At 39.0% G+C, this 26262-nt stretch overlaps 1 protein-coding gene across 1 annotated transcript in view; it reads right to left on the reverse strand.

Annotated features, from left to right (window-relative positions):
- Positions 1–26097, reverse strand: part of KCMF1 (potassium channel modulatory factor 1) — a 43053-nt gene extending 16956 nt beyond the window's left edge. Inside the window, exons 1-2 of the mRNA XM_057373256.1 lie at positions 25542–26097; positions 3392–3559 (exon numbers count right to left, since the gene is read on the reverse strand). Of these exons, the coding sequence (XP_057229239.1) occupies positions 3392–3559; positions 25542–26097 (724 nt within the window). The remainder of the gene's footprint in view (positions 1–3391; positions 3560–25541) is intronic.
- Between the last annotated feature and the right edge of the window lie 165 nt (positions 26098–26262).

Consider the following 26262-nt stretch of genomic DNA (forward strand, 5'->3'; position numbering starts at 1 on the left):
TTGTTACTTTCACAGAAATAAACAATATGTGACTTTTTCTGTGCTGAAAGGATCATCCATGTGGTCAGCTGTCCGCCACAAACAACTTGGTTGTAGCTTCAGGAAGAGTACTTAAGTGATCTTCAGACACCTGGATCTAGACAGGGCTGGCCAGAATGGTAGTGGGCTCTTTTCATCAGTAGCAGGYGGATTTTGGACAAATGACTCGCTGATCATTACATGCACTTTGAAAATCAGAAAAATGACCGTGACTTCCCCTGCCCTCCTCTGCCTCACCTGCATCAGTTTTGYAGTGGAAGGATTCCCCACTCATCTTTCTTTTCATTGATAAAATACTCATTTTTCACTAGCTGTCAAATTTCCTCCAAACCATAAGTAAAAACTGTAAGATTACTGCCATTAAAACATTTTCATACCTTTGAAAAAAACTGGTCTACATATAACAGTACTGAAGTTTGTCAACAGCCAAGTAAACTACAATTCACACACCTAGCTACACTAACAGCCTTCCMGTTTGTGTTTTTGTGACGTCTTCCTTAAGAAAATTCCCTACTTATGCTGTCATAGATTAGAAACATTCCCCTTTCATTTGACTTCCCACATCACCAGGAAGTGACTGAAGATTTCCTTACTTCCATTGCAGTGCTGCTTTCAGCTGCGGCAGAGTTAATTGTCTTTACAATCTCAAGTATGGGGACATGTTTTAGATTTGTATTGAACATAGGCCCAGTAACATCAAGATGTTTTTGTTATTGCTGAGCAGGGCTTACACAGAGCCAAAGCCTCTTCTGCTTTTTGTACTGCCATGATCATGAGGAATTTGGGGGYTCATGGGAAGCTGGGAGGAGACACAGCCAGTACAGGTGACCCCAACTGACCAAAGAGAGATGCTGGACCACATAACACCATGCAATAGATATAAACACACYCTACGATACAGAGTATATGAAGGGGGAATGAAGGAGGAAAGGGGGATGTTTGGAGTGATGTTGTGTCTTCCCAAGCAACTGTCAYGTGTGATGGGGCCCTGCTTTTCAGAGATGACTGAACACCTGCCTGCCCATGGGAAGTCGTGAATGAACTCCTTGTATTGCTTTCCTCATGTGCASCATTTTTGCTTTCCCTATTAAACTGTCTCTATCTCAAGCCAAGAATTTTCCAACTTTTACCCTTTCAATTGTCTCCCTGATTCCGCTGGTGGGGGAATGAACAAGTGGCTGTGTGGGGCTTGATAGCTGGCTGGGGACAAACCAAAAAAATACCACTTAGTTTGATGTTGCTAATTTTACCCTTGAGATTTTCTTCTCAGCCATTAATATCTAACCTTACTGATTTTTAATATCCACTAACAGAGTTATCCCAACCCTGAGGCAGATAATTTTAGACTACTTCTACCACTCATTATTGATTTTCCAAGTAAATTTTAACATTCCTTAGCTCCTAATTTTTTGCACATTCCTCAAAGTCACATGAGGCACACATATGTCCTTTAGAAAGTCACCGGTTTCTTTAAGCATCCATACMACACTGTAAGGTACATACCTTTATGTGCATTCTACAGGGAACTCTCTTAAAATCAAAACACGTTAGGAATGATGTCGCAGATTCCTGAACTCTAAGTAGTATTTATAAATTTTCCCAATTCATTCTCCATTGTATAAGCTTACACAGTCAGTAGCAATTCAGTGCACATGTTTGGTGGCTCACGATCTGGTATTGTAATATTCTTGCTCTGCAGAATTAATCAAACCAGGAGTTTTTCTGCAGAGCTGAGCTGCAGTATTTTCCTTCCTTTTACCAGTTCTGTGGGAGCAACACTTGCATATCAAGCCATATGAAATTTATAGACATTGTTTTGTTACTCTCATTTACAGAACAAACAGCATTAAACATGAAGCAATAGAGAAGYTGCCCTTCGAATTCTATTGGCCATCTCAATACTTCACTGTGAACCTTCTTCCCCCTCACCATCTGCATTTTTCAAGCATACTTACATATTAAGAAATAAACCCTCTGTGTCTCGTCTCTACTACACAAACACATAAAAGGCATTAAGCCAAAATATACATTTATCAAAGACTTTCAAAAGTACCCAAGTTGCAAGAAGCAAAATGTAACTCTTAGTCCTAGTTTCTGATTAAAGGTATTTTTAAAAGWAGTATGGTTTAGAACAAGTTATCATTCCAGTACACTGAAAAATTTGACATTTAATATTAGCATGCTTCATTCTTCTTACTCGCATGATGAGCATTTAGAACTTACAGCAATGCTGTCCTTTTAACCCATRTTTAATATCCAAAAACAACTCTTGCTAACAAGCTAAGAAGTTACAACTGTACATTTCAAACAGTGACCTCAATCACCAATACTGTACACAAAGGGAAAATTAAAAAAAAAATACTGAGAAGAAACATGTAAGTTAAAATGGGGGCACATATTTTTGATAATGCACTACATTATCTCCTTTCAAATTATGGACTCCCATGGTCTGGATTTCTGAAGTCATGACCAGGCAGTCTCAGGGCAAGAGGAGCCCTTAGAATTCAAAGAAAATTAAAGATGATTTCAGATAAAGGTTGTTTTAAGAAACTGTATGTTTTCACAAATAGCTATTCTCTTATCTTTAAACCAATGAAATATAAATTTTACTTCTATTTTAATCAGAAAGGTAAAGAAGTATAGGACTTCCACTTCTGAGAGATTATCATATTTAAAGGATTCAAAAAATTAAGACTACAGCTGGAATCACTAGGAAAAAATACTGAAATCCTGGTCCCATGTGTTTGACATCAAAAGAAAATACAAGTCCAGCATCAGCAACATCCTAGAGCAGTGGATTGTCACAAAATCATTTCTAACAAGTTAGAGCTTATTTCAACTATGATGCAACAGAAATAACAAACTAGAAAGGACACAAGACAAATTATTATTTATTTTAAATATTGACAGGGCTTTACAGTTAGAAACAATTCTTAGATTAGTAGATCTACAAAGGAATTCCRAAGAGAGATACACAATGCACCTGTACTTACAGTCTCACATAAGCCACCAATCAAAAAACCTCCTACAAAATCTCACCAGGAGCTTTCTGCCTGTAGACTGTGGCAGTTTTAACAGTAGTTACTATTACTAAGTATATTTATTAGTCTAACAATCTGCTGTTATCAGACCAAGATAACAAAAACAGAAATACATATGCAGCASTTAAAAAATACATAAATCAATCCTTCTGCCAAAAAAACCATGCCTGCTTATTAGAACACAAGAACTTGGTCCTTATTTCCCGTGCATGAGTGGGGGAAGTGATTAGTAAGTAGAAACATGAAAATCAGCATTATGTTTGTAGACATAATATTGCAAAAAATTACTGGAGTTTGAAATTATCACTTACCAAAATCTACTCTTGTTAGTATGCACTGCATTGGATGGTCAGTTGTATGCCTTGTTGTCGTTGCACCACTTTCATAACAAGTTGCACACAGATCGTAATCGTAGCAAATTAAACACTTGTATCGGCGACCTCGAAAATTTCCTTTTAAACATGCATCACAGCTGACACCTGTAAACAAATAAAATTACTTTAAGACAGCAACAAATGCATGTATTTTTTACAAGGAAAATTGGTTGCTATTGCCTCTCAATAACTAAAAAGAGCCAACCATGTCTCACATGTGCAGCAAACACAAGACTTGATTTTTAAATGCATTTGTTTCTTTAAAAGACACCACTCTCCCAAAATTAGAATCCGGAATTCTTGAAGTAAAGCAAACTCAAGTACCTGAAATAATAACAGGTTAAGTTATGAAAGCTTTTTGGTGGCACGCTCCTACAGAAACCTTTACGTCTTAGTTTTGGCCGGTRTTTGGAGTGTTCAGTCAGGAAGCATGCCACTATTAAAAGTTGTATAACTCTTGATCAAGTGAAAAGAAAAATAACAACCAAATCAACCACTGGCAAATGTACTAGCTTTCCAGCCTTTACTTCAACACTTCCTAGTATTCTAATTCCGAGTAACACCACAGCCATCCCTGACATTTCGAGTGGGTTAGAAATTAATACCTTTTCCCATGTTTTTTAAACTTAGGCTGCATCAGTTCTTTCCATTCTATTTCTCCCTTCGGTTCATTCYTTGCAATGTAAAGTAGATATACTGCAGGTATGTCTGAGAAAGGCTTCACAGATTGAAGAAGTTTTCATTTTTCCCTGCATGGTTTCAGTTCTCTTTGGGTTGCCTAGTTAAGTGCGTAAGAGTGACACTGTCTTGTAACCTGTGAAGGCTAACACAAACTTCTTTCAATTGCAGATGCAAATTAAGGAACTTCACGAAAGAAACTAGTGTGTACAACCAAAGTAGGATTTCAATCAACGCCTCCTGTTTTAGCATCAGTTAAGATTTCTTCTTCATACTTTGGCACAAGCACACACGATTTTAGAGCAAACTGCCAGAACAAAATACTCACATGCACCATATTCCCWTTTCTTTTTAAGCCTAGTTGTCAGAGGACTGATATGAGACTTTTTTTTTTTTGCTATTTTTTTCCACTATTCCATTCCAGAGCATCTGAACAGAAGCATCACCACAAGTAATTCAGAAACACATCAATAAGCATTTCTTTTGAATCTCTCTTACTTGCTCAACAAATTGCACCAGTACATTTAGATGAACAGTGAGCAAAATTATTTTATCACTTTTGCCTTCAGTTTCTTCACCTACTCGGACAGCTTAAGGCAGTAATATCTTCTAATATCTAAGCATGGTGCTTAYGTGAATATTGAAGGAGTTTTTTTATTCACCTCATTAAGCATCTGTTCTGCAAGCATCACCCAGCATGGAATAGTATATTGGAAGAAAATACCTCRAGCATCTTAGTCAATAGCCTCAAAGAACTATATTTTAAGGATGGCTATGTTACCACGTTCACAGTTGGTTTGGTTGGCTTAAAAAATAAAATAAAAAAAATTTAAAAGGGTCTTTTTCACTTAACTTTCTTTTCTCTGAAGTTTCATTCATAAACTCTGAAGGATTTTTAATAATGTCGTGATTTGGACACTAAAAGAGACCTAACTTCTAAGAACACTTACTTGCTAACTCTGCAGACTGAATGAACTGCTTCAGTTGGTTGTTTGCTTTATTCCTCCCACATAGAGACCCACAAAATTCTACCTATGCATCACAGATCTCCCCAACAATGCATGCTGTACACACAACACTTAGCAGCTACTGGCAGCACTGCAAGTCTTTTTGTTTCCTACTAAACTTTCTAGAAAACAGTCGATCAGCAAGTCAGATGTCACACTGAAATAAGCAGACTAGTTTAACCTAGAATCTATGTCAGACACTAACAGCTTTCCAAATGAAGTACTAACTCATGCTTCTCCACAAAGTAATGTTTTTCTCACTCTTTTCGTTTAAGGTCAGAACAACTGATTTAATGCAGATGTAAGCCTCTTTGAAACAAACTTCTCCCATCACGCATTCTCTCAAACATTTACATMATTCCTACTTGAAGACCGACATTTTTAAGAAGCTCTCATTTACATGTTTTCTTCTAGCCAGTACTTCTCCACATTATTCCAAACTGCAACCTCCATATACTATGYGGCATTAACCTCGGGGAAATTCAGCCATAAACATACGTTACAACAATGTTGGGATTTAAAACTTCAGAGAATTTGCAGTGAGAATCTACCACGTCTTCAAATAACAGATTAACTTTGCCACTTGTGACCTATTATTAGACAGTCTACCATCGAATTCAAACAGAAAATCTAACACTAGCATAACACATCACTATGGCTGGTGAAATCAGACCAAGAGAATAGCAATTCTATAGACAGTGTTCTTTCTATATCTCTCAAAGTTGGTGTTTTGCCACAACTACCATACCCTCCCCTTTGAGGAGCAGGCTGGCAGCAAGGGATATACCAGGTTACTCTTATATCCTTATCTGTAACAGAGAATGAAAACTGCAAAAAAAAGAAAATTATTAAATTGAAATTTAGGAGTTGAACATGTGCTTAAATTCCCACGCCTTCCCTTGAATCCAGCAGATCTCTTTTTCAGAAATTATATCACTTATTTTTCCCTTTTTGTAACCATCTGAGCAAAGTCAGGCCTGACAATTCTTCCTGTTCCTCTTCAAGCCTATTACTCGGCTGCCAAAATCTCAACTACCTACCCAGCATGCTATAAAGAAACTGAAATAACCAAGTAATTTCTTCCCACCTTATCCTTTCTACTATACTAAAAGCTTTCGATTTTCATCTTTTACACTTCAATCTTTACATTAACTGAAATTCCAAAAGTTCACTCTGTACAAACATCAAACACTCAAATATAACATATTTTATTTAGCACGGCATGCCTTTCAGTATGTGTCTATGCAGTATTTCCCTTACATTTCCAAGTATATGATCCAAGTATATGATCCAAGACTGACAAATAACACAGGATACATCCATATAAATCACTGGTTTTGAGGAAAAAAAAAACAAACAACCCACAGTCTGGAAAGGTTCACTTTAAAATATGGAAAAGCACAGAATCAACCAAAAGAAGAGCATAGACAATGTCTAATTACTGTTTAGATACATTTCTGACTTGCGAGAACTGCTACCATTGACTTTTAAGAGAATCATAGAATAAAATCATATATAACTTGCTTTTCAATGAAAACTTTTGACTCACCTTATAGAAAACATTGGCTTGGAATGGTAAGAGTAAGAAATACCCATTTCAGTTTCTATTACATTACATTATAGATGATACTGGAGGTGTCCTCCAATTTTGTTCTAYTTTGTTACAGCTATACAAGTGCTAATACATACTACATAACATAGACCACGTCTGATTAAAAACCTTCCATTCAGTGTAAAATGCTCTTTTAATGCAACACTGTTCCACCAGAGGACAGCATTGTGCTAGAAGCCTAAGGAGCTTTGGTTCATACTGAACTTTCAAACGTCAGGTTTTGGAAGTTTCTTCAGCAGTATTCCCTTGCAGTATCAAATACCAGTCTCTCCAGCTTCACACTTTGAATGAAGTGAATCAGGACATACCTAACAGTCACATTAATAAAGGATGTTTTACCCCTTTAATATGAAAGTCATCCTACATTTCTGTCAAGTCCACATCTTCTTTAAATCCAGGTCAACTACTTCAGCATTTTACAGGTAGCACGTTGAACGATTTCAATGATTTGTTGAGTGCTTCTACAAAAAAAAAAACCAAAACAATCCCCCTCCCCAATGCTTTTCATATTTTGATTTTGATAGTCAAACGAAATTTGATCTTATGATGCTGAACAAGTTTTGCTAGAAACCTTTTCAACTAAAACGAATGCAACTGGTCTAGGGTTTAATAGACATACCAAAGGGAGCACATAATGTGAATTCATAACCGAGAATACTGAAAAATTCCAAATACTATATACATCAGAATTAATTTGTATTGACAATTACACACAAAGCTATGAGACAACATCAATGAAAGTTGTCTTTAATGTTCCAAGCCATTACTGCCTTGGATAGACAACCATTTGTAAAAAAGCAAAGCTTTTTTCCCCTACTCAGTCTTCTCAGAAACTAAGGGTAATCAGAAACAAAACTGTATTAAAAACTCAATAATCTGACCCAGACAAAAAAAATACCTAAGAAACTGCAGCAAACTCAGCATTTTTTTAATCTTATAAAGAGCATACAATTAAAGATGATCTATATAGAGATACTGAAATMGGTTCCAGCCGCAACGATTTGGGCCCTTAAACTTTATGAATACTTTGGCCTGTTTAATTTTCTGACATTTCAAAGAAAATACCATCCACTACTCATTAGAAAACATTTTAAACAAATTATGAAGCCAACATCTGAAACATTCAAACAGTAAAAACAACAGCTGGCTCCAGAGAAGGGTATATCGTCATTCTGTTATTCCTGARTATTAAATTCTTTCTCCTTCCTATACACTAGTTTCATGGGCAGTTTTCAGCATCTAACATTCCTGACATTTCTCAACCCCAAAACCCAACCTTCCAGTCAATTCAGGTACTGTTCTTAGTTCAACAGTGCTCAGAGTGAGGATCACTCTATTTCTTTAACGTACAACACAAATACAAAATTAGTCTGCCAATTGTTTCTTCTCCACAAAGAAAACACCAGTTACTTATTAATTTCTTACTAACAAACTTGAAGGTTTCTACCTTTCAAAACCCCCAACTTAAGCATRCAAGTGAAAATTAAAAAGTTGTGGTGTCTCTTTTGTGGTACAAAAGGTTACAACCTGTATATTGCATTTTATTCCTATATTCTGAAGATCATAAGTAACCCTACTTTTAAAATGCATATGATACATTTTAGTGTAAGATGCTCTTTCAGAGGGTTGTTTTGGGTTTGTTTAGTGTTAAATAAATTTGCTTGACATTAAATGTCTCATCTGTAGTCTACATGCCACACAGCAAGTTCAAACCTTAAGACATTATACTTAAGCAGTTTAGTTGTTTTCAAGACTGAAGACAGAAAAATACATGCCATTGATCATATTTTAAAAAAAAGAAATGCCCATTTTTTCTTACTTTAATAGATTCATTTCTTAATGCAGACTTCTGTCTAGTCTGAGCTTAAATTCTAAGAACTTCTGCTGTTTCTGTGAACGTTTCAACAGAAAATCAACTAAACCACAGAACATTAATTTTTGTTTACTTTTCCTCATGTTTGTTACAGCRGACTGTGAAAACAAACATTAAAGACACCAACAACACAGAACCTACTTCATCACCCTTACAACTCCAACGACCAAATGGAAAATTCACATATCTATACCCCTGAAGTAACCAAAATCACTCTGTCCCSTCACACAGCCTGTGTGCAACATGGCTGAACACGCAGGATCTTCTTATAACAAAGCAGAAGCAACCAGACTAGTATGTCTGCGAGAAGAACTAGTAGGATTAAAGCCACAGGCAGAGATGCTGTTGACTTGGAAGTAGAAAAAAAAAGGGGGAGGAGGAAAGGGAGGGAATCGAGCCAACAAAAGGCTTTTGTTTTCTTCACTGCACTCCTCAGTCCTCTCTGGAATCTGAAGTAGAAACAGACACCTGAAATGYTCGTCTCTCTGTTGTCAACAATTTKCATGGAGCCCACTCGCACAGTTAAAAACACAGAATCACATCAAGGCTAGAAAAGACCTTTAAGATTACCAAGCCCAACTATCCACCCAACATTACTAGTACAATCTCTAAACAACTAAACCATATAACCCAGCACCAGATCCAGCTGCCTCCTGGGATACCTGGCTCCACCACTTGCCCCAGCAAACTATTCCTCACCACCCTAAAAAAAATTTCCTAACGTCTAATCTGAATGTCCCCTCTCTCAGCAGCAGGCAATTTCCTGCTGTCCTATGCAACTCAACTCCAGCTGCAGCCATGTTGAAAGAGACTGATCCCCGCCTCAATACAACCTCCTTTCAGGGTGTTGTAGCGAGTGATGAGAATTGCCCTGAGCCTCTCAATACTAAATAAACCCAGCTCCCTCAGCCATTCCGTATCTTCTGGGCCTTCCACGAGTCTTGTTGCTCTCCTCTGGACACATGTCAGCATTCTAAATATGTTCTTTAAAACACAAGGTATGGCCTCACCAGCACTGAGGATAGGGGGACGATCATTTCCCTGGTGTAAAAACAAAGAACCGAGCACTACAACTGGCCGAGCAARTTTTAGCCTTGACCCATGAGCATCAGCCAACCAGCTGCAAAAAGAAGTTTTTTCATTTTTACTTTCACATCCCAGGTTGTGGAAGTTATATATACAACAATTTCAGTCATCTAGGGCGTAAGGAACAAGTGATTAGTAAGCACTTGGAAAACATGCCCAACTCCATACAGGAATCATGCAGGATTTCTGATCATGATGACTTGAATTTCCAAGTCTGATTTCCATCATGATTTCTGATCATGATGACTTGAATTTGATGACTGTCTCTTACCATTCAATTAATATAATTTAATTGGACCATCAAAACCATCACAACACAAAAGCCTGCTACTGCAAATACAATAAAAATAAACAGATTGAAATGAAGCACAGGAAGTTTGTAGTGTGGCAGCAAWGGAACTGGCACCAGACATGACTTTATTAAATAACTCTTATTGTTAATCTGGAAAACAGCACACAGTATGTGAATTCTATTAAYAGAAAAATACTTAAACTGAAAAAGCCATAAACAGCTCCTGGGCAAGAAAATAACAGTAACACCAAGTTATATCCTCTCKCTAGTAAAATCAATGGCAAAGCTTCTAAATTACTAGGACAGAACTATATTCCTGAGCTTGTTTCAGGATGAGAGACAACAGAAATATACTGCTCAGGAAAGCACCAGCTAAAAGAGAAGAGAATTGGGTTAAGGGAATGTACATCACATACAAATGAGTTTTACAGGTGTAACAAACATGAAGAAAACTAAAATCCTAAAAAGAAATTAAACAAAAACCTACTTCTCTACTGAGCCCTAAAAGAATGARCATACAGTTTTCTCAGAAAATAAACCATTGTGAATTTTGGATTAGTGTTATTTAGGAAGAGTGGCAAAAAAAAAAGCAAGAAACACACAAGGAGAATAAGACACATGTCCCATTAGGCACGGGAGATAACTGAATAGCACAGACCAGTTCAACAGAGAAAAGAACATGTTTGAAGAATGCTTTTTCTATGAGCCACTGTCCCAGGCAGATGACTAAAAATCCTCCACAAACCTGGCAGAGGCTAAGAGAAGCTCAGCATAACTTAATTATAGATACACCTTARGCATAGCTCTAGTGTAAGGAATACACTCAGCTTTACCTCCTTTTGCACTATTAAACTCACTCCAGGCCCTTTTAAACATTACCCAAATAGGCACAGATGGCAAGCTTTTCTCACCCTGTGGGACAGGGGAAAGCCAAGATTTACCATAGGTAACAATGCAGAAAGTAAGCAGTATTGGCTGGGAACCAAAGAGCTGGAAGTGAGAAACAAAAAAAGTTTTCATGCAGCAAATGCTCCAGTTCTAGCAGTAATGCTTTGTGATTATATGTCTCACAATAGCTCAGACTTAAAGACTTGCATGAAGTGGTCCAGAAATACACATTTCAGGTCAGGAAAACACATCTAGAAAGCAGCTGGAAGAGGGAGGGAAATAAAAGCAAGTGGTTCTTCTCTTCATTAAATGAAACAGCAGTGCCTAATACAAGGCAGTCATACCTAGATTCCTCCCAATCAACTCAGATCATAGAGAGGAGCACAAAAACACCTTCAGACTTAAATACCACCTTCAAAATCACCATTTTGGATGGCATCACAGTATCATAAAAGGTATTTCTCTTTCCTTAACACCACAAGAGRTCTAGCATCTTGTAGAACAATTAAGTTTCTCTGAACACAACACAGAGGGGCAACAGGAGGTTAAAATCTTACAATATATTCACTTAAGTAGCAGCAATATTCTATTCTGGGCTTTCTCACAGCATTTTTCTTACTCTGAACATAAACASAGTGCCTTGGGAACTTTCCCTCCCATTCTCTGGCACCTAGAATTACTTCTCAGGCTGATAACATTCCTCCAGAAAGTGTAATTGCTTATGATGTGAAGGCTATACCAGAAGAGCACTGTGGGAAATACAGCAACCTAAAGCAAAAAAGGTTTCCTGTCTACTTCAATCAGCCTCTGAGTTTGTTCCATTCCTCCCTCCTCTTCTTTCCAAATTTTCATGGCATAGGCTTCYTTCCTAATTCAAAGAATCATARAATGGTCTGGGTTGGAAGGGGSTTGGAAGGCTTCTTAAGTATCASTTAGATCAAACTTCCCTGCTATGGGCAGGGACACCTTTCAMTAAACCAGATTGCTCCATCCAAACTGGCCTTGTACACTTCAGGGATGGGGCATCCACAGCTTCTCTGAGCAAACTTGCTCCAGTACCTCATCATCTTCAAAAGAATTGTTTAAAAATATCTAAYCTAAACCTGCCCTCTTTCAGTTTGAAGCTATTTGCCCTTGTCCTGGCACTACRTGTCCTTGTATRAAGTCCCTCYCYAACTTTCTTGTAGGCTCCCTTCAGGTATTAGAAGGCCACAATTAGGGTACCCTTAAAGCCTTCTCTTTTCTACGCTGAACAAGCCCAGTTCTCCCASCCTTTCCTCATAACATAGGTGGTCCATTCCTCTCATCAATTTGGTGTCCCTCTTCTGGATTCACTCCAACAGGTTCATGTCCTTCCTGTGCTGGTGAGCCCAGAGCTGGATGCAGCGTTCCAGGTGACATCTCACAGAGGGACAGAATCCCCTCCCTGGCCCTCCTGCCCACGCTGYTTTGGATGCAGCCCAGGATACAACTGGCTTTCATGTCCAGATTCTCTTCCACCAACATCCTCAAGTTCTTCTTGGCAGGGCTCCTTATACATTGCTCTGATGTTCCCTATACTGGCAACTCAACCATGTTCCAGCCATACCAAATATCTTACCTTTCCCCTTGTTTTCCTCATTAGTAAGAGTTTCACTTAGCATTATGACCTGTAGTTTTGTTTTTCTTGTCCCCTTAAACCACACATGCATAAGGAAACAAAGATGTCAAAGTATTATACCCTGGAACATTTCCCCGACAGTCCTAATCATCTCATATCTGTAACTTAATCCCCCTATTTGAAAATAACATGTCATATAATTTTTCTAAAAGATTTCTAATCTATCACTAAACACTAAAACTCATCACTAATTTGCAGATCACAGTTCATGAGTCTTCTATACTTATGTCTTTTTAATGTAATTAGCTCATTTTCTTAAACAAGACTTAGATGTTTTTCCTTATTTGCTGAACCACAAAATAAACCAGGTGTCAATAATACAGCATTTCACTAAAATAACTAAAACACACCTCAATTCACAATTTAATGAAAAAGGAGAGAGATGCTCAAACACCCCTTAGGTCTCACTGCTTCTTACTATAGGCTCAAATGCCATGCTACAGTTACAAAATGCAAGAACMAGCATTTCAAAAATAAAGAAACAATTATCTGTAACAAACAAATTAGACAGATCTTCACTGAAAACGTTTTTAATYGATCTAATATTAAAGAAGTCTGTAATACAAAGATATTAGTGAGTAAAACCTAGATAATGAAGTAGGAGGAAGTGGACATATGAGAGGTATTTTAGCTGTTTTACCTCAATTTCTTCCTCTTGGAAGCACAAGATTTTTCTTTACATTTTCAGACTAACCTAMAAGCTCTGTTCTCCAATGCCCACTGGACTGCTTGAATTCCACAAAGAATGACGATTTTCACCCACTAAACTGTGGAGCTTTTATATGTTCWCAAAAGTTAACGAGCAAAATCACTCATCCCAAACTTGCATCTTCTGTAGTTAATATCTTTAAATATGTAAATTGTTCTTAAAGACTGCCTCCCTGAACACTATGTTGAATTCTGAAATTTGATGTGTGCCCAACATGCAACCACAAATATAGCAAGTCTCCTAGTCTACAGATACCCGTAAACTGGGGTTGGGTATGAGCCTGATACTGCTTGAATTTCCCTTGGCAGTCTTCTAGGTGACATCACTGGGGTGCATGGATGAAGAGACACCTTCAGCTCGTTCAGCTGAACAGATGTCCACAGTACTGGTACAGCTTCAAGACAGCTGTTATCTCAACACATTTTCTGAGCTCTCTATGGACTATTACAACACGGGAGCTATTACAAGATACAATAAGTATGAGCTACTTTCCTTCCAGGCACGTTATACAGTTGGCAGCTACCTTACTTCGCCAACTCACCTCTCYGCAGAGAAGTCACACTCAGAAGCAACTCAGAACTTCTTACCTTCCCTAAGCTTACAGTTCTATCAGACTACAAAATTTTTCAGGATGAAAGAGGTATTCCAATGCACCTGAAATATTGTCCACATTTAATGTATTTTACGGCTAAGAGGTTTCTAAGGTTTTTTTTTTGATTTGCAGATATCTTTCAGTAAAGCTAACAAACCCAAACGTTGTAACTTAGAGCCTTGCTACAGTCAATAGTGAGTCCATTTTTCTTGGGTACAATTAGAAGATGCCTACAATTGTTGCAGAAGGAAAACGAAAGGATCCTATTATACATACTTTCTTTTGTCTTCTTTAACCCTAAGGCTTGCTCCATCCTGAATATAGGTCATCAGATTTCCTCTGAGTTTCTAATTTTTGAAGCATTCCTGTGTYTCAGCAGCTTTTCTAGAGTTTTTCAATTATCTGGAACAAACTACAGTATGGACTTATAAATTTGCTGTATACTGCCAAGATCTCCAAATGCTCAGCACTACGGAAGAACAGGCAGCCAATGTCATCTTACGATTAGTGACATTTAATGCAATGTCTTAGTMCACAAGCTAATAAAGTGTCTGCTTTCTTGAAAAGCAATAATTTTTGAAAAAGGATATTAGACAAAAGGAATAATATGTTTGGAAAAAGCTCAACACAACGTTTAATGCAAGCATGACAAGAGTGTCCTACAGTAAATGACATGAAGTATTTGYTCTGAAGAGACACATCATGGTATTTTCTCAAAGCTAAGAATTGAATTGAATGCACCTCATTCAATTATCACCTTGAAGTACTTAATTCTTGGCTAAATAAATGTATTCTGGCATGCAATTCCCAACAATCCATTTCTTCACTTTCTGGTCATTTTCCTTTAATTCTTAGGTGTGTCCAGGAACAAAATACTAACAGAGCTTTGAAGCATAGTAAGAATGACACTTCAAAGTAACTGGCTCCAATACTTAATAGGTTTTGGATTATCTTACATTTTGTTAGAATATTGTCTACCTTTTAATATCCTCCATTTATACTTTTTAATGTGACGTGAGTTAAACTTGAGTGTTAACATCTCTAAGATCCTTTGTTTCTAAATAAACTTCAGACAGCAATTTGCAACAGCACAAGAATGTCATCAATAACAACCTCTACCAGTAAAAATTGGACTAATACCAGTCAATTATTCAATTATCTACCCTATAAAGCTAAGTTTGCATTCTCATGAATCTTTAATTCATTCATAAAGCCATTCTTCTATAGCAAAGTCTCAAGCTGTATTCTCTGCTAAAGTCAGAATAAGGAACACTGTATGTTGTCAGATCCTGTCTGGCATTTCACAGGCCTTATAGCAAACAACCTTGGAAGTGATACCTGCAGATCACAGCATCCATTCTTTCTAAATTCAGGGAGGGCAAAYAGGTTTTTATTTGTCTTTGGAGTTTTATAAAATTGACATTAAACAAGGGAGAAGAGAGCTGGAAAATGTATGTGACCTACTCCTGAGTCAAGACACTTCAGTTTCTACTCCCATCTTCTTAAATCTGCAAGGTAWCTAATTAATGTAATCAACAGGTCATGGTTAACCACATAAATAACTGACTTCCATCTGCACAGTCAGAGATCAAACTACACTCTCGACATTATCATCTTATCAGAGCAGTACAAACGATAGCAGGAAACAGGTATGGAATTAAGATCATCTGAGCTATCTTATGCTCATTTAGACTGAAAAAAGCTTAGTCATGACATAGAAAGCTCTGCATTTTCTACAGCTTACTTCTGCAAAGCTTACATGTCTGTCTTCAAGGGCATCCTAGAATCCCTTTTCCAAACTTACCTCCTATTCCACAACTAGGTTTAGAGTCTACTTTGGACATGTAAAAACTACTAACAATAATTCAGGGGCTGGAGTTAGTGGGCTTATTCACGCTCAGAAAGTAACGAAAARATCAGAAGAAACTTCGGAAGCTGCAGTGGCACCACTATGTCAGTCCAGATGTGACCTCTGTTGCATCACTATTGCTCTTGGTGAAGGGGCTCTCAGAGACCCACTTCATCAGTGGATCACCATTTGCTTCTCACTACAGAGATTTTCCACTTGCAGAGATAACCTACACCTCAGCTTGCATACTGATATACACATAGAAGCTGTACAAAAAAAAATCCCATGTGTGCTAGGCTCATCTCAGCATTACTGCTTACATTAAAAGTGTATACAAATATTTGCAATAATTCAAACATTTGCTTTGTTGAGCAGAAGTGGTATGATAGTATCCTGAGCACAGAAAAGCCTTTGTGCCCAAACCACGGCTTTTATTCAGAGCTAATTTCATTCTGTCTGGAAAGAAAGTCCAACTGACAAAGGTTACTAGTCAAGACTCACAGCAGTTGAAAATTCACTCCAGGTGATTTCTGAGCATGCACATGGCTAATACACATACACAGAGGTAAACACGCAAAAATACATTTCCAGTAAAACTGAATGTTGACTCTTAACAGAATCATTTTACTTGGAGATAAAGACAGAAGTTTCTGACAATCACRCAAGAGGTCCTTACATGACTATTTCCTAACACATTGCTGACCTTGAAAATCATGTATGATCTATTGCTGCTGAAGCTAGGACACTTGGAATAACTATCAACTACCCAGCATATCACCTGTTTAGCAGCTCACAAGCACTGGTCTCCAACCACGCACCTCCACGACAATCCATTCATCTGCCAAGTAATTCTAATGTTGTTCTAGGCACACACATACGTGTTTATTTCCAGAAGCTGCCATGAAGTTCCTCCTATACAAGCATCCAGAAAGCAACTGTWGGTCTGAAGATTGGTTTGGAAATTGTTTAAAATAACAACTCTAATATGAATATTGGAATTTTTATCTATCACATTAATTTGTGCTGATTTCCTCACCRTTTATACATAGATTTCACCTCATCCTTTCAATTTTTTAGCGTAAATACAATCACATACAATGAGCCATTAAAAATCAACTTCAGCCAAGAATACTGGCTTCTTTAGTATCAACAAGCTAACTGTAAATCAGTTGGAATGAACTGTTACTGACCAGTCTTGTAAACTGTAACTCTGCTGAAGAAATAATTAAAGAACACATCAGTCATAACCCAATAAAACTTTCACTACTAAAGRCACCTCATCTCATCAGCTAACTAACAAAAATCCATCTCTGTAACTGGCTGCCTAAAAACCTTTTCAGTAACAGCTGTTTTCTGAAATAAGTGAGAGCAAGCTGTGCACCAAGAAACACTAGAGCTCTGCTTTTCAAAGAAGCTTAYAGAGGCAAATGTTAAATTTCTCAGATGTTAAATTGCACTTGAATGCAACATGGGTCTACAGCTTACCAAGGGGTTGTTGAAAATCCCACCCGAGAGCACTCAAAYGAGGAAAGTAGGAGAGGGAGAGCATAGAAAGGGAAAGAATAGTGACAACAAAGTAAGAGGGTATAGGGTAAGAGATCAAAGACAAAAAGAAAGAAAGCAAAGAAGATAATTCATCCTACCAGAGACAGCACCTCTTGTCAGTCAAGACAAGAAACATTGCCTCCCAAAAAGAATCTGGCACCAGGAAGTGGCAGAAGTGATGGGGGAAGACCAAATCTGACCTGAGGTAAGAAAAAAAAATGCGGTTATAATTTTTTTAGAAGTCTGTCTGTTGTTTCATTTTACTTTTGCAAYGTATTGAAAAAAATTTTTAAAAATSTATTATTGTTCTTTAGCTGGATTTTGTCACTGATGACAGTAGGATGATAGAAATCAAATGCAGAACAGAATCAATAGTATTTTGATAAAAATGTGAAACTAAAGACAAATTTTAACTAATATGAGGATGTCATATGAAGCAATAGCCGCAAGCAATATATGCTAGTGAAATGTCCCAATGAATAAAAAAATTTGGAAGAATGGACTTGCATCTATAAAACTCACTGCAATGGAGAACAAGACCACTAATTTCTATCTGTTGGAGACATTCCTGACTGCCTTTGGGGAAAACAAATGCTACACCTGATATCCCATATGCAAATAAGAGAAACATCACTGTCCCTCGTGTCCAGGTGCCATGTTTAATAGCAATAAAAAAGGTGTACACAGGTCTGCAACTCAAAATGAGGCAGCCTTGAGAGACAGTCTCCTAGAGGTTCCAAATAAAGCAATCACAACAGAAATAACACAAAAATGAAATTCACTGCAGGGTGAGAAATGGGCATTAGAAAGAGGAATTCTCATACAGAAGGAAATCACAGTCTAAGCCTAAATCTTTTAAAAAATATTTAAACATTAAAAACAAAAAGGAGATAAAAATTTCCCTCATGTAAATCCATCCTCCCCCTACCAAGTCATTCAAACTACATTCTCAGAACAAATCTGGCAGGTAGGGTGGAATTGTTTTTTCCTAATATGTCAGAGGCTCTAGTTAATAGATACTTTTTCTATTCATACTTAAAAATTCATTCCAAACTAGAACAAGTAACTCCAAGTGGTAGAGCCCAAGCCATGACCTGAACATATCCCCGATACACAATTCTGACGSTTCTGTGATGTTACAGTGCTGCCTTACAATTCCGACTTGGCACAGATCTCACCTCTAAACTTAGTAAATGACAATAAACCACACAAAACTTTTCAAGTACAGCTGAACTGAAGCACTGGATTTACACCTATTTCCTGAAACAGTGAAACCAACAAGCTTGAGTCTACGCTCCACATGAATTCAAAATGCTCTTACTTTACKGTGTCAAAACACCACACTGAGATAAAAAGGTGGATAATCATTAGGGCTAGATATGTAGTAAACTGTAGAAGTAAATTCAAACCAGGTGCTGAAATGATGCTTCAGGGAAAGCAACCTAAGATTTAAGATTCTTGACAACCACATTTGAATCTGAAGTAGTTAAAATACCTGGAGAAGAAAGTTTTATATAAAATTCAAAGTTGGACATGAGGAGACTCAAGAAACATTCAGTAAAAAATTCTCTACAATCTCATTACACAGTGTATGAAAAGAGTCCCATTTTATTCCCCCTCTTGAATTCATGACATTTATTTTTGCACGTGAAAAGGGAGAGATTATAGATYACATTTTATGCTGTGATGCCTTTATTTCAGATTCTCTATCAGCCTTTCTGAGGCAAACACCTTTTCAATTTCTGTCCATGCAGTAATTCCCCCTCACACATCCTTACATCTTCAGTAAGTAATAACACCCTGCTTGAGTTTTCTAAACTATTCACAGTACCTTAATGATGTTAATGTTTCTGTATGAGTGAGGAACATTTCTGCCTACAGTTAAGTTTTGTACACCCGTTCTCCATTATGTCTCCATCTCCAGAACTACCGCTACCAAATCTACTCACTTGCTGTGAATCCTGTAGAGTAGAGAACACACTGCACGTGGAGGATTTAGTCCAAATGATTCCAGGAACAAAACCCATGAAAGCATCCTGCCTTACTCACATTAAAATAAATGTATATCTAGCTTCAATGAAGAGTCAGAATCTATTAAAAATGTAATCTTATACAATTATAATACTTTCTTAAAAAATATTACCTTATTAACAGCACCAGCACATACGATGTTCAGTAAATAAACAAYGAAGTCCCTGTTTATTTTGTTCTCCTTGGTCAGTCTAATCCCTTMGTTTTCACACAATTCAAAGAAATTTGCACTGACTGTGGAGTTCTCACTGCCTTCTCTCTGCAAGCCTGYTCTCTACAGTATTTCAGTGCAGCACAAATATGAATGTATTAACAATACTTCTAAGCACTATCTCCCTTCTCTTGAAATAGAAACCACACATGTGATGAATAAAAYTCTAACTCCACTGAACACAGTCACCCATCTGAGATGCCAAAGGATGGATTTTAAAGACTCCTTGATTTTCTACAATTAAATGTTTTTTTCAAAGCTCACTGTTCAGTTACTGCAGGTATGAATGAATGGATCCCAAAATCCCAAACTAGGTCTTCATAAAAACAAACAGCTAACAGCCACCTGTGAACTCTTGACAAACTTACTTATCTAGCAGTTCACATGAGCTGTGTAACAGAGGACAGAACAGTTGATCCACCTTTCCACAACAAAGCTCTACTGTCAACACATCAACCATCCTTCCTTTCTATAACATCTCTATCTGCTCATTTGCTGTATACTCTCAAACACTAAGCAGTAGTCTAACATAAAGAACCCTCMTGCACACCCTAAGCGATGCATGGTGGTATGGAGTAGATAATACTGGATAATACAGCTGTGTACAAAATTAAGATACACAAACAAGCTTGAATTATTGCTGTCTCTGCAACCAAATTCTGGTGCATCCCAATTCCTGAGCAACGTTCTTCAAATATGYTGCTGTGTCCAGCAGTTTCTTGAATGTATTAATACTTTTTGTATTAGTCACTGCTTTGGTTTTGTATTTAACAGTAACTGAAGTAACAAAACAATCTAGATACAACAATGAACAGTGACACCAACAACTCTCCCCCAAATGTTATTAGTAACGTAAACGTGTCAAAGTATTTGAAAAGCTTTCTTTTCATTTAACATGTACAGATTTTATCCTTCCAGTACCACCACTCAAGCAATTTTCATGGCTCTATCAATTTCTCCTGAATGCCATCTTGTTCAAATCAACATTCAGAAGGAGCTTTTTCACCATTTGTCCTCTCTGTTCACCCCTACCCAATAATGTTAAAAGTATCTCAGTTCTGATCCAGTTTTCCTGCTTAAGATACAGACTATTAGACTTTCAACATCGATAATTTGAATCTAATCTTTTTCTCTCATTTCCCATGATCAGTGTCATTACTTTTTATAAAGATCTGAGAGAAAAAAACAGTCTCTCTTTACAAACATTTTTGGAGGTCCCTGTTCAGACTCTTCAGGAACAGCAGCATCTCGGTTCACACAGTTTGCTAAACCAGAGCCACAACCCTTTTTTAAAAGCTAAAAACCTAGTTCCCATACAGCCAGTATCTTGTCAGTTAAAATAAGTAATTATGCTTCCAGCTATTTTTATTATTAAATGATGTTTTAGTTTCCTAATGAAATCAAACAACAGTTTAATAAAAAAGCAAGCTACTGTGATCAAATATTTCTAATCACATTTGCAGCTGTTTACAACTAACATTAACATTTTTTGTGTTCTAAACACAGCTCTCACTAGTAAAATTGTCACACTAACTCATTTTTAGACACTGCACTACATCTGTAATTAGATGCATTAATATGCTACCATAGAGCAAAACTAACAAGAGAACAAAACACTTCGCATATACAGTTAGAACACACTTAGTCAGACTCAAATACTAGTACAAATTAAAAAAAAAATCACTGTTTTATGTTACATGCTTAACTTAATCTGGATTTACTTTCCACAACACARATCCAAGTGGCAACAATGTACAAAACAATTTACTGTTATTCTGTATTGTGAAATAGCAAACTACTTGTTTGGAGAAGAGGCAAGCAAAGCATCAGAAGGCAGCAAGTTGTAACTGGTCTCACAGATGCACCTTTCATTATTACACGCCACACTTCACCAACACCATATCTTGTGTACTTTCTATTAAAAATATGTAGTCTTGTTACGTGAATTAGAAGTTTTACATGCAAAATTAATTAATTCTGCATTTTGTGGCAATTTTGTACTGGCACTATAAGAAGCATTGTTATGCATCAACTGCTGAGTGTTATTTGTCATGACAGAAGTTTGTAGTACCCCTATGCAGCTCAAATGTGACACARCTGTTGCATAATTACAAAATGCAGAAATTACTCTTGGTTTTAATGTTTCTAAAAAGTGTATTTCAGATTAAGTTTTATGTTTTGTATTGTGACCATACAGAAAATGTCACCAGCCCAGAGTCACAATCTTTTCACTGTACAGCTAGAAGACTGGAGCTAAAATTACTCTTACACTAATGGTTTTCACATGGCTGATATTTGTTCAACTGTAACTACGATCTCTTGAATTTCAAAGACCAAGTTACAWGCATTCTTTTTCAAGATTTACTTATTTATCCTACTATTACAAATTAGCACTTCATTTCAGTTTCTCTGTGCATCACATTTATGTACACAAAAAGGAGTATAGACACACCGGGTCCCTGAAGTAAAAAGAGTTTTAAGCCAGTGAAGAGTATGTGGAAAGGTCATGTGGTCCCGACAGTCACACCCTCCCTTCCTAGCTGTGTTACCACCATCCATTCACAATTTAATTATGTAGGCCTAGGATTAACTGCAGACCTTTGCTGAAATGCTGACAAATGGGCACATGCAAAAACCACCACAACTTGCATTGCTGACAGCTCTTTGMAGCTTAAAGATTACATCCTTTAGTAAGAGTAAGAAGAAAAGGTTGGAACTGGATCTAGGAGTGGGATGCAGACATGAGAAATGGAGAAACAAGTGATGCAGGTGATATGGAACCAGGACTCCATGGAGATGGAGATGATATGGAGATGCCAGCTGTAGGGAATCTGAAGCCAGATGAGTAGTTCTGTTGTGGCCAAATTCCACAAAACAAGTTGCAAAAAAGGGCTTCTAATCATATTCCTGGAAGTTGCAGTTCTTGATATTTTTGCTGTTCTGGGTGGTGTCTACTACCAAATGAGAGAAGCACTGCTGGTACATGTCCACAAAAACACATAATCTGTAATAAGTAAAATACCTTCTGGTAAACTTTCCAGAGCTTAAAAAAAATTACCTACCTGTTCCTTGTAGATTGTCAAATACTATACCACCACATATTTCTCCACAGAGGGGCTAACCCAGAAAACCACAGAGTATTACTCCTATAAAGGGAACATGAAATCCAAGACCAGGGAATGACCTCATGTAGCAGTCTACAAAACCAAAGGCAMAGCTAGCCTCCTAACACCGTATCACAAATAATGGTTTTGAAAAAGTAGAAGAGACTAGCAATAGTGAGAGATACTTAGCTCTTGACAGCATTACCAAGGAAGTCTCTTGAACACTGAATAAACACATCAAAAGTGCAACACTAATTCAAATTCKAGTTGTTGTTTATTTTCCTGGATATCAGAGAAACAGGACTCTGGAACTAACGTGTGAAATGAGAGGACAGTGAAGTCAGGTTATGATGAAACTTTTTGTGAATGCTAACAAAATCTCCCTTTTAACAAAAAACAACAAAACCAACTGACCMAAAAACCCCAAACAACTGTTACACASAGATTATTACACCAAGAAACAGTCAAGAAATCCCAATGGAAAGTAAGCGTAAATCTCCATAATTTGCTTTATAGCCTACTTAAAGTTCCAAGCYTTTAGAATTCTAACTTCTCCAGCATTTACACATCCAAATACATTTCCACCCAAAAACTGATACAGCATCCAGATTCTGTCATGAAATAKCAATAAATCTTGTTTGTAACTTCGTGGATGGATCATTTTAAAGGAAACACACAGAAAAATGTCACATAAAAATAATTAAAGCTTTCTTTTTCCCTATACCATATTCTTCCAAGACAGCTATCTCCAAATTAGTCATATTAGATTAAAAACTGTCAGCTGTGAATAACCTTGTACAGATCTGAAGCAAGAATTACCTTTCTTTTTGAATATATAGTTTCTATGGATTTAAAAAGTTCTAGCAAAATCAAGTCCCCAAATCTCTCCTCCATAAAGCTGGAAAACCATGCCTCCCATACTAGTATGCCTTATTCCACCCCTGCAACTAAAGTTGCCTAAAAAGCACACATGAAGTATGAAATAAGAGGAGAATCATTGAGAAATTAAGAGACAGACTAGCTTAAAAAAATACCACAAGGATACAGTGGTAGATGTAATTTTTAATCTCACAGTGTTCTCATGGTTTCACGGAATGCATTGTTTCTTCACATACACACCTGMGAAGTCTACACCCAGGATCCAAAATTACCAAGACTCACACTCGCTTACCAATTACATAATTAATTAGGCAATTATSTCCTTTTTTCTAACTAGGCATGTCTAAATAGAACAATCACTGATGAATCTGCATTGGAAAGAGAATACTAAGCCCGGTTTCATTACAGTCATTCCTCCTAAAAATAAAAAATAATATCTAAGAGAAGAAATGTAATTTTCCCTGCTACAAACAATGTAAAAACTAAAAGGAAAATTCATGCTATAGTCTCCRTAAGAAACACACAAGAAAAACTACTTTCAAATTCTATTTTAACAAAAAGACAGGGCTGGAATGTCTTTCTAGCACACATCACCACTTCTTATAATAGTCCATGCACTTATCACTGAAAACCACAAAGGAACAGCACATGATATCACTTATCATTACGATAACACTTCCATAATTTTCACCCGTTCAAGCTAGAAAAGCCTCTATTCTACTACTGTACTTTAAAGAGAGTATTTTGGAAACATGCATTACAGTAGGTACTTACAGACTGCATAATCTTACTACGCCACTACCAATAACAACTTTGTGATCAATGATCATTTAATGTCAGTTAAAAACTGCTTCTTTAACCATAAAAAAAAAATCTGCCATCTTGGGAAAACATGAAGGTGCGGGGGGAACGTAGCACTCCTACTAAGTTTTAACTTCAACAAGCAAAACCCAAAAATAGCTAGTGGATTCAGGTAAGATAATATTTGGATACAGATGCACATGTACTTGCACAAACATGAAGTCTGCAAAATACTGCGACACACACCAAAAATCCATCACATATACAACATTGCCTAAACTCAAGTTACTAACTAGAAGTCAGCAGTATGAGCCACAAATACTGAATTCTCCTACAGTGTTTCTGTCAAAATCCCTTAAGATTAGGGAAAAAAAGAGAAATGAGAAATTAGATAAGAGAAAATGGAGACAGTACTCAATTAAGTTCCCAACATGGCAGAAAGTTACCTTTTCAGATGACAAACCCTGGTTCTACAGAATACTAGTCCAAAYACTATACCCGCTGGTAAACAAGCGCAGAAAATACCGAGTAACTTTCTCTCCTGGTTTCACACTCCCATCTTCTTCCCATAGAAATTCCTTTCGTAGCTTCCATCTCTTCCTCCACCCTGCTCCTTCTGACTAACTACCCACCGAACTCTTCCACGGCAGTAAACACAACGGCACCAGAGGCAAGCAGCACACAGAACACGTTTCTCCGGCGGCCTTTCAAAACATGCTACTACTACACCAGCACCGGCCTCCTCTGCCGCAAAGCAAAACCGAGGGAAAACGGGAAGATCCCGGGGCCGCCAGCACACAAACCACCCCTTGGCAGGGCCAGGCAGGCTGCCCCACACCCCGGCCTCAGGCCCGCTCCTCCAGCACCCAGCGGCGCCCCGGGGCGCGGAGCCGGGCCRGGACCCGCCGCGGCGGCGGCCGACACGTCGGCAGGGCGGCCCCGCGCCACCGCCCACCCACGGCGGCCGGGCCCGCCGCACCTCCCTCCACCCGTCCTTCGGGCGGAGGAGCGGGGCGGCACAGCCCCCCCGCCGGCCGTACCTGCGGCCCCGGCCCCGCCCGACGGAGGCCGCGCGGCGAACGGGCCGTACCGGCCTCCCCCGCTATGACACTGCAGAGCGCGGCCCGCCCGACGGGGCCTCTTCTTCCTTCCGCCGCCGGGCCCCGGGCCCCACTCCCGGCGGCGCCATGATGATGATGGGCCCCCAAGGCCGCCGGGCCGGGCCCCGCCGCCGCCACCGGGAGCGGCCTGGGTGCCCCGCGCCGCTCACCTTCATGTCGGGACATCCTAGTCCGGAGGCGGCGGCCCAGGCCCGTCCCGGGGCTCCCGCGGGCAGCTCGGGCGCCGCTGCGGCCTCGCCCCCCGCCGCCGCCCCGGTGCGAGAGGAGAGGGGCCGGGGCTGGGCCGGGAAGGGGGCGAAAACACAAGAGGCGGCGAGGAGCCGGCCTCCCTCCTCCTCCTTCTCCTCCTCCTCCTGCCTCCTCGCTCGCCCTGCGGGGGGCGGATCCGGCGGCAACGGCTTCCCGGGCGCCGTGACACGGTGACTCCGGGCCCCGCCGGCCGCTGGCGCCGCCTCCCGCGCCGCTCCGCCCCTGCCGCACCAGCGACGGCGGCGGCCGCGCTGGAGACTTGCCGGCCTCGGCCCCTGCCCCTTCCCCTTCCTCCTCCTCCTCCCGCCCCGGCCGCGCTGCTGGAGGAAGAGGAAACTCCCCGGCAGGGCGGCGGCCCTCCCGCGCGGGCTGCCGGGCCAAGGCGGGCTCCGCCCGGGGGAAGGAAGCGGCCGAGGTAACGGGACCCAGCACTGSCCTGACCCGAAGGACACGCATTAATCAGCTTTTTTTATGTAAAAGGAGCGGGGAAAGAAAGGGAGAAAGCAGCTGGGCGCATGCCCCGAGCCAGCGTTTCGTCACTGATCGCGTTACTCGTTTTGCCAGGTTTGGGGAGCTGCGACTCCAGGCACAGGGCTGGAGTCTTGGKTTTTGKTTTTTTTT

The sequence above is a fragment of the Malurus melanocephalus genome, unplaced genomic scaffold (assembly GCF_030028575.1).
Source record: "Malurus melanocephalus ecotype Western Australia unplaced genomic scaffold, MMel_1.1 scaffold_191, whole genome shotgun sequence".
Taxonomy (NCBI): Eukaryota; Metazoa; Chordata; class Aves; order Passeriformes; family Maluridae; genus Malurus; species Malurus melanocephalus.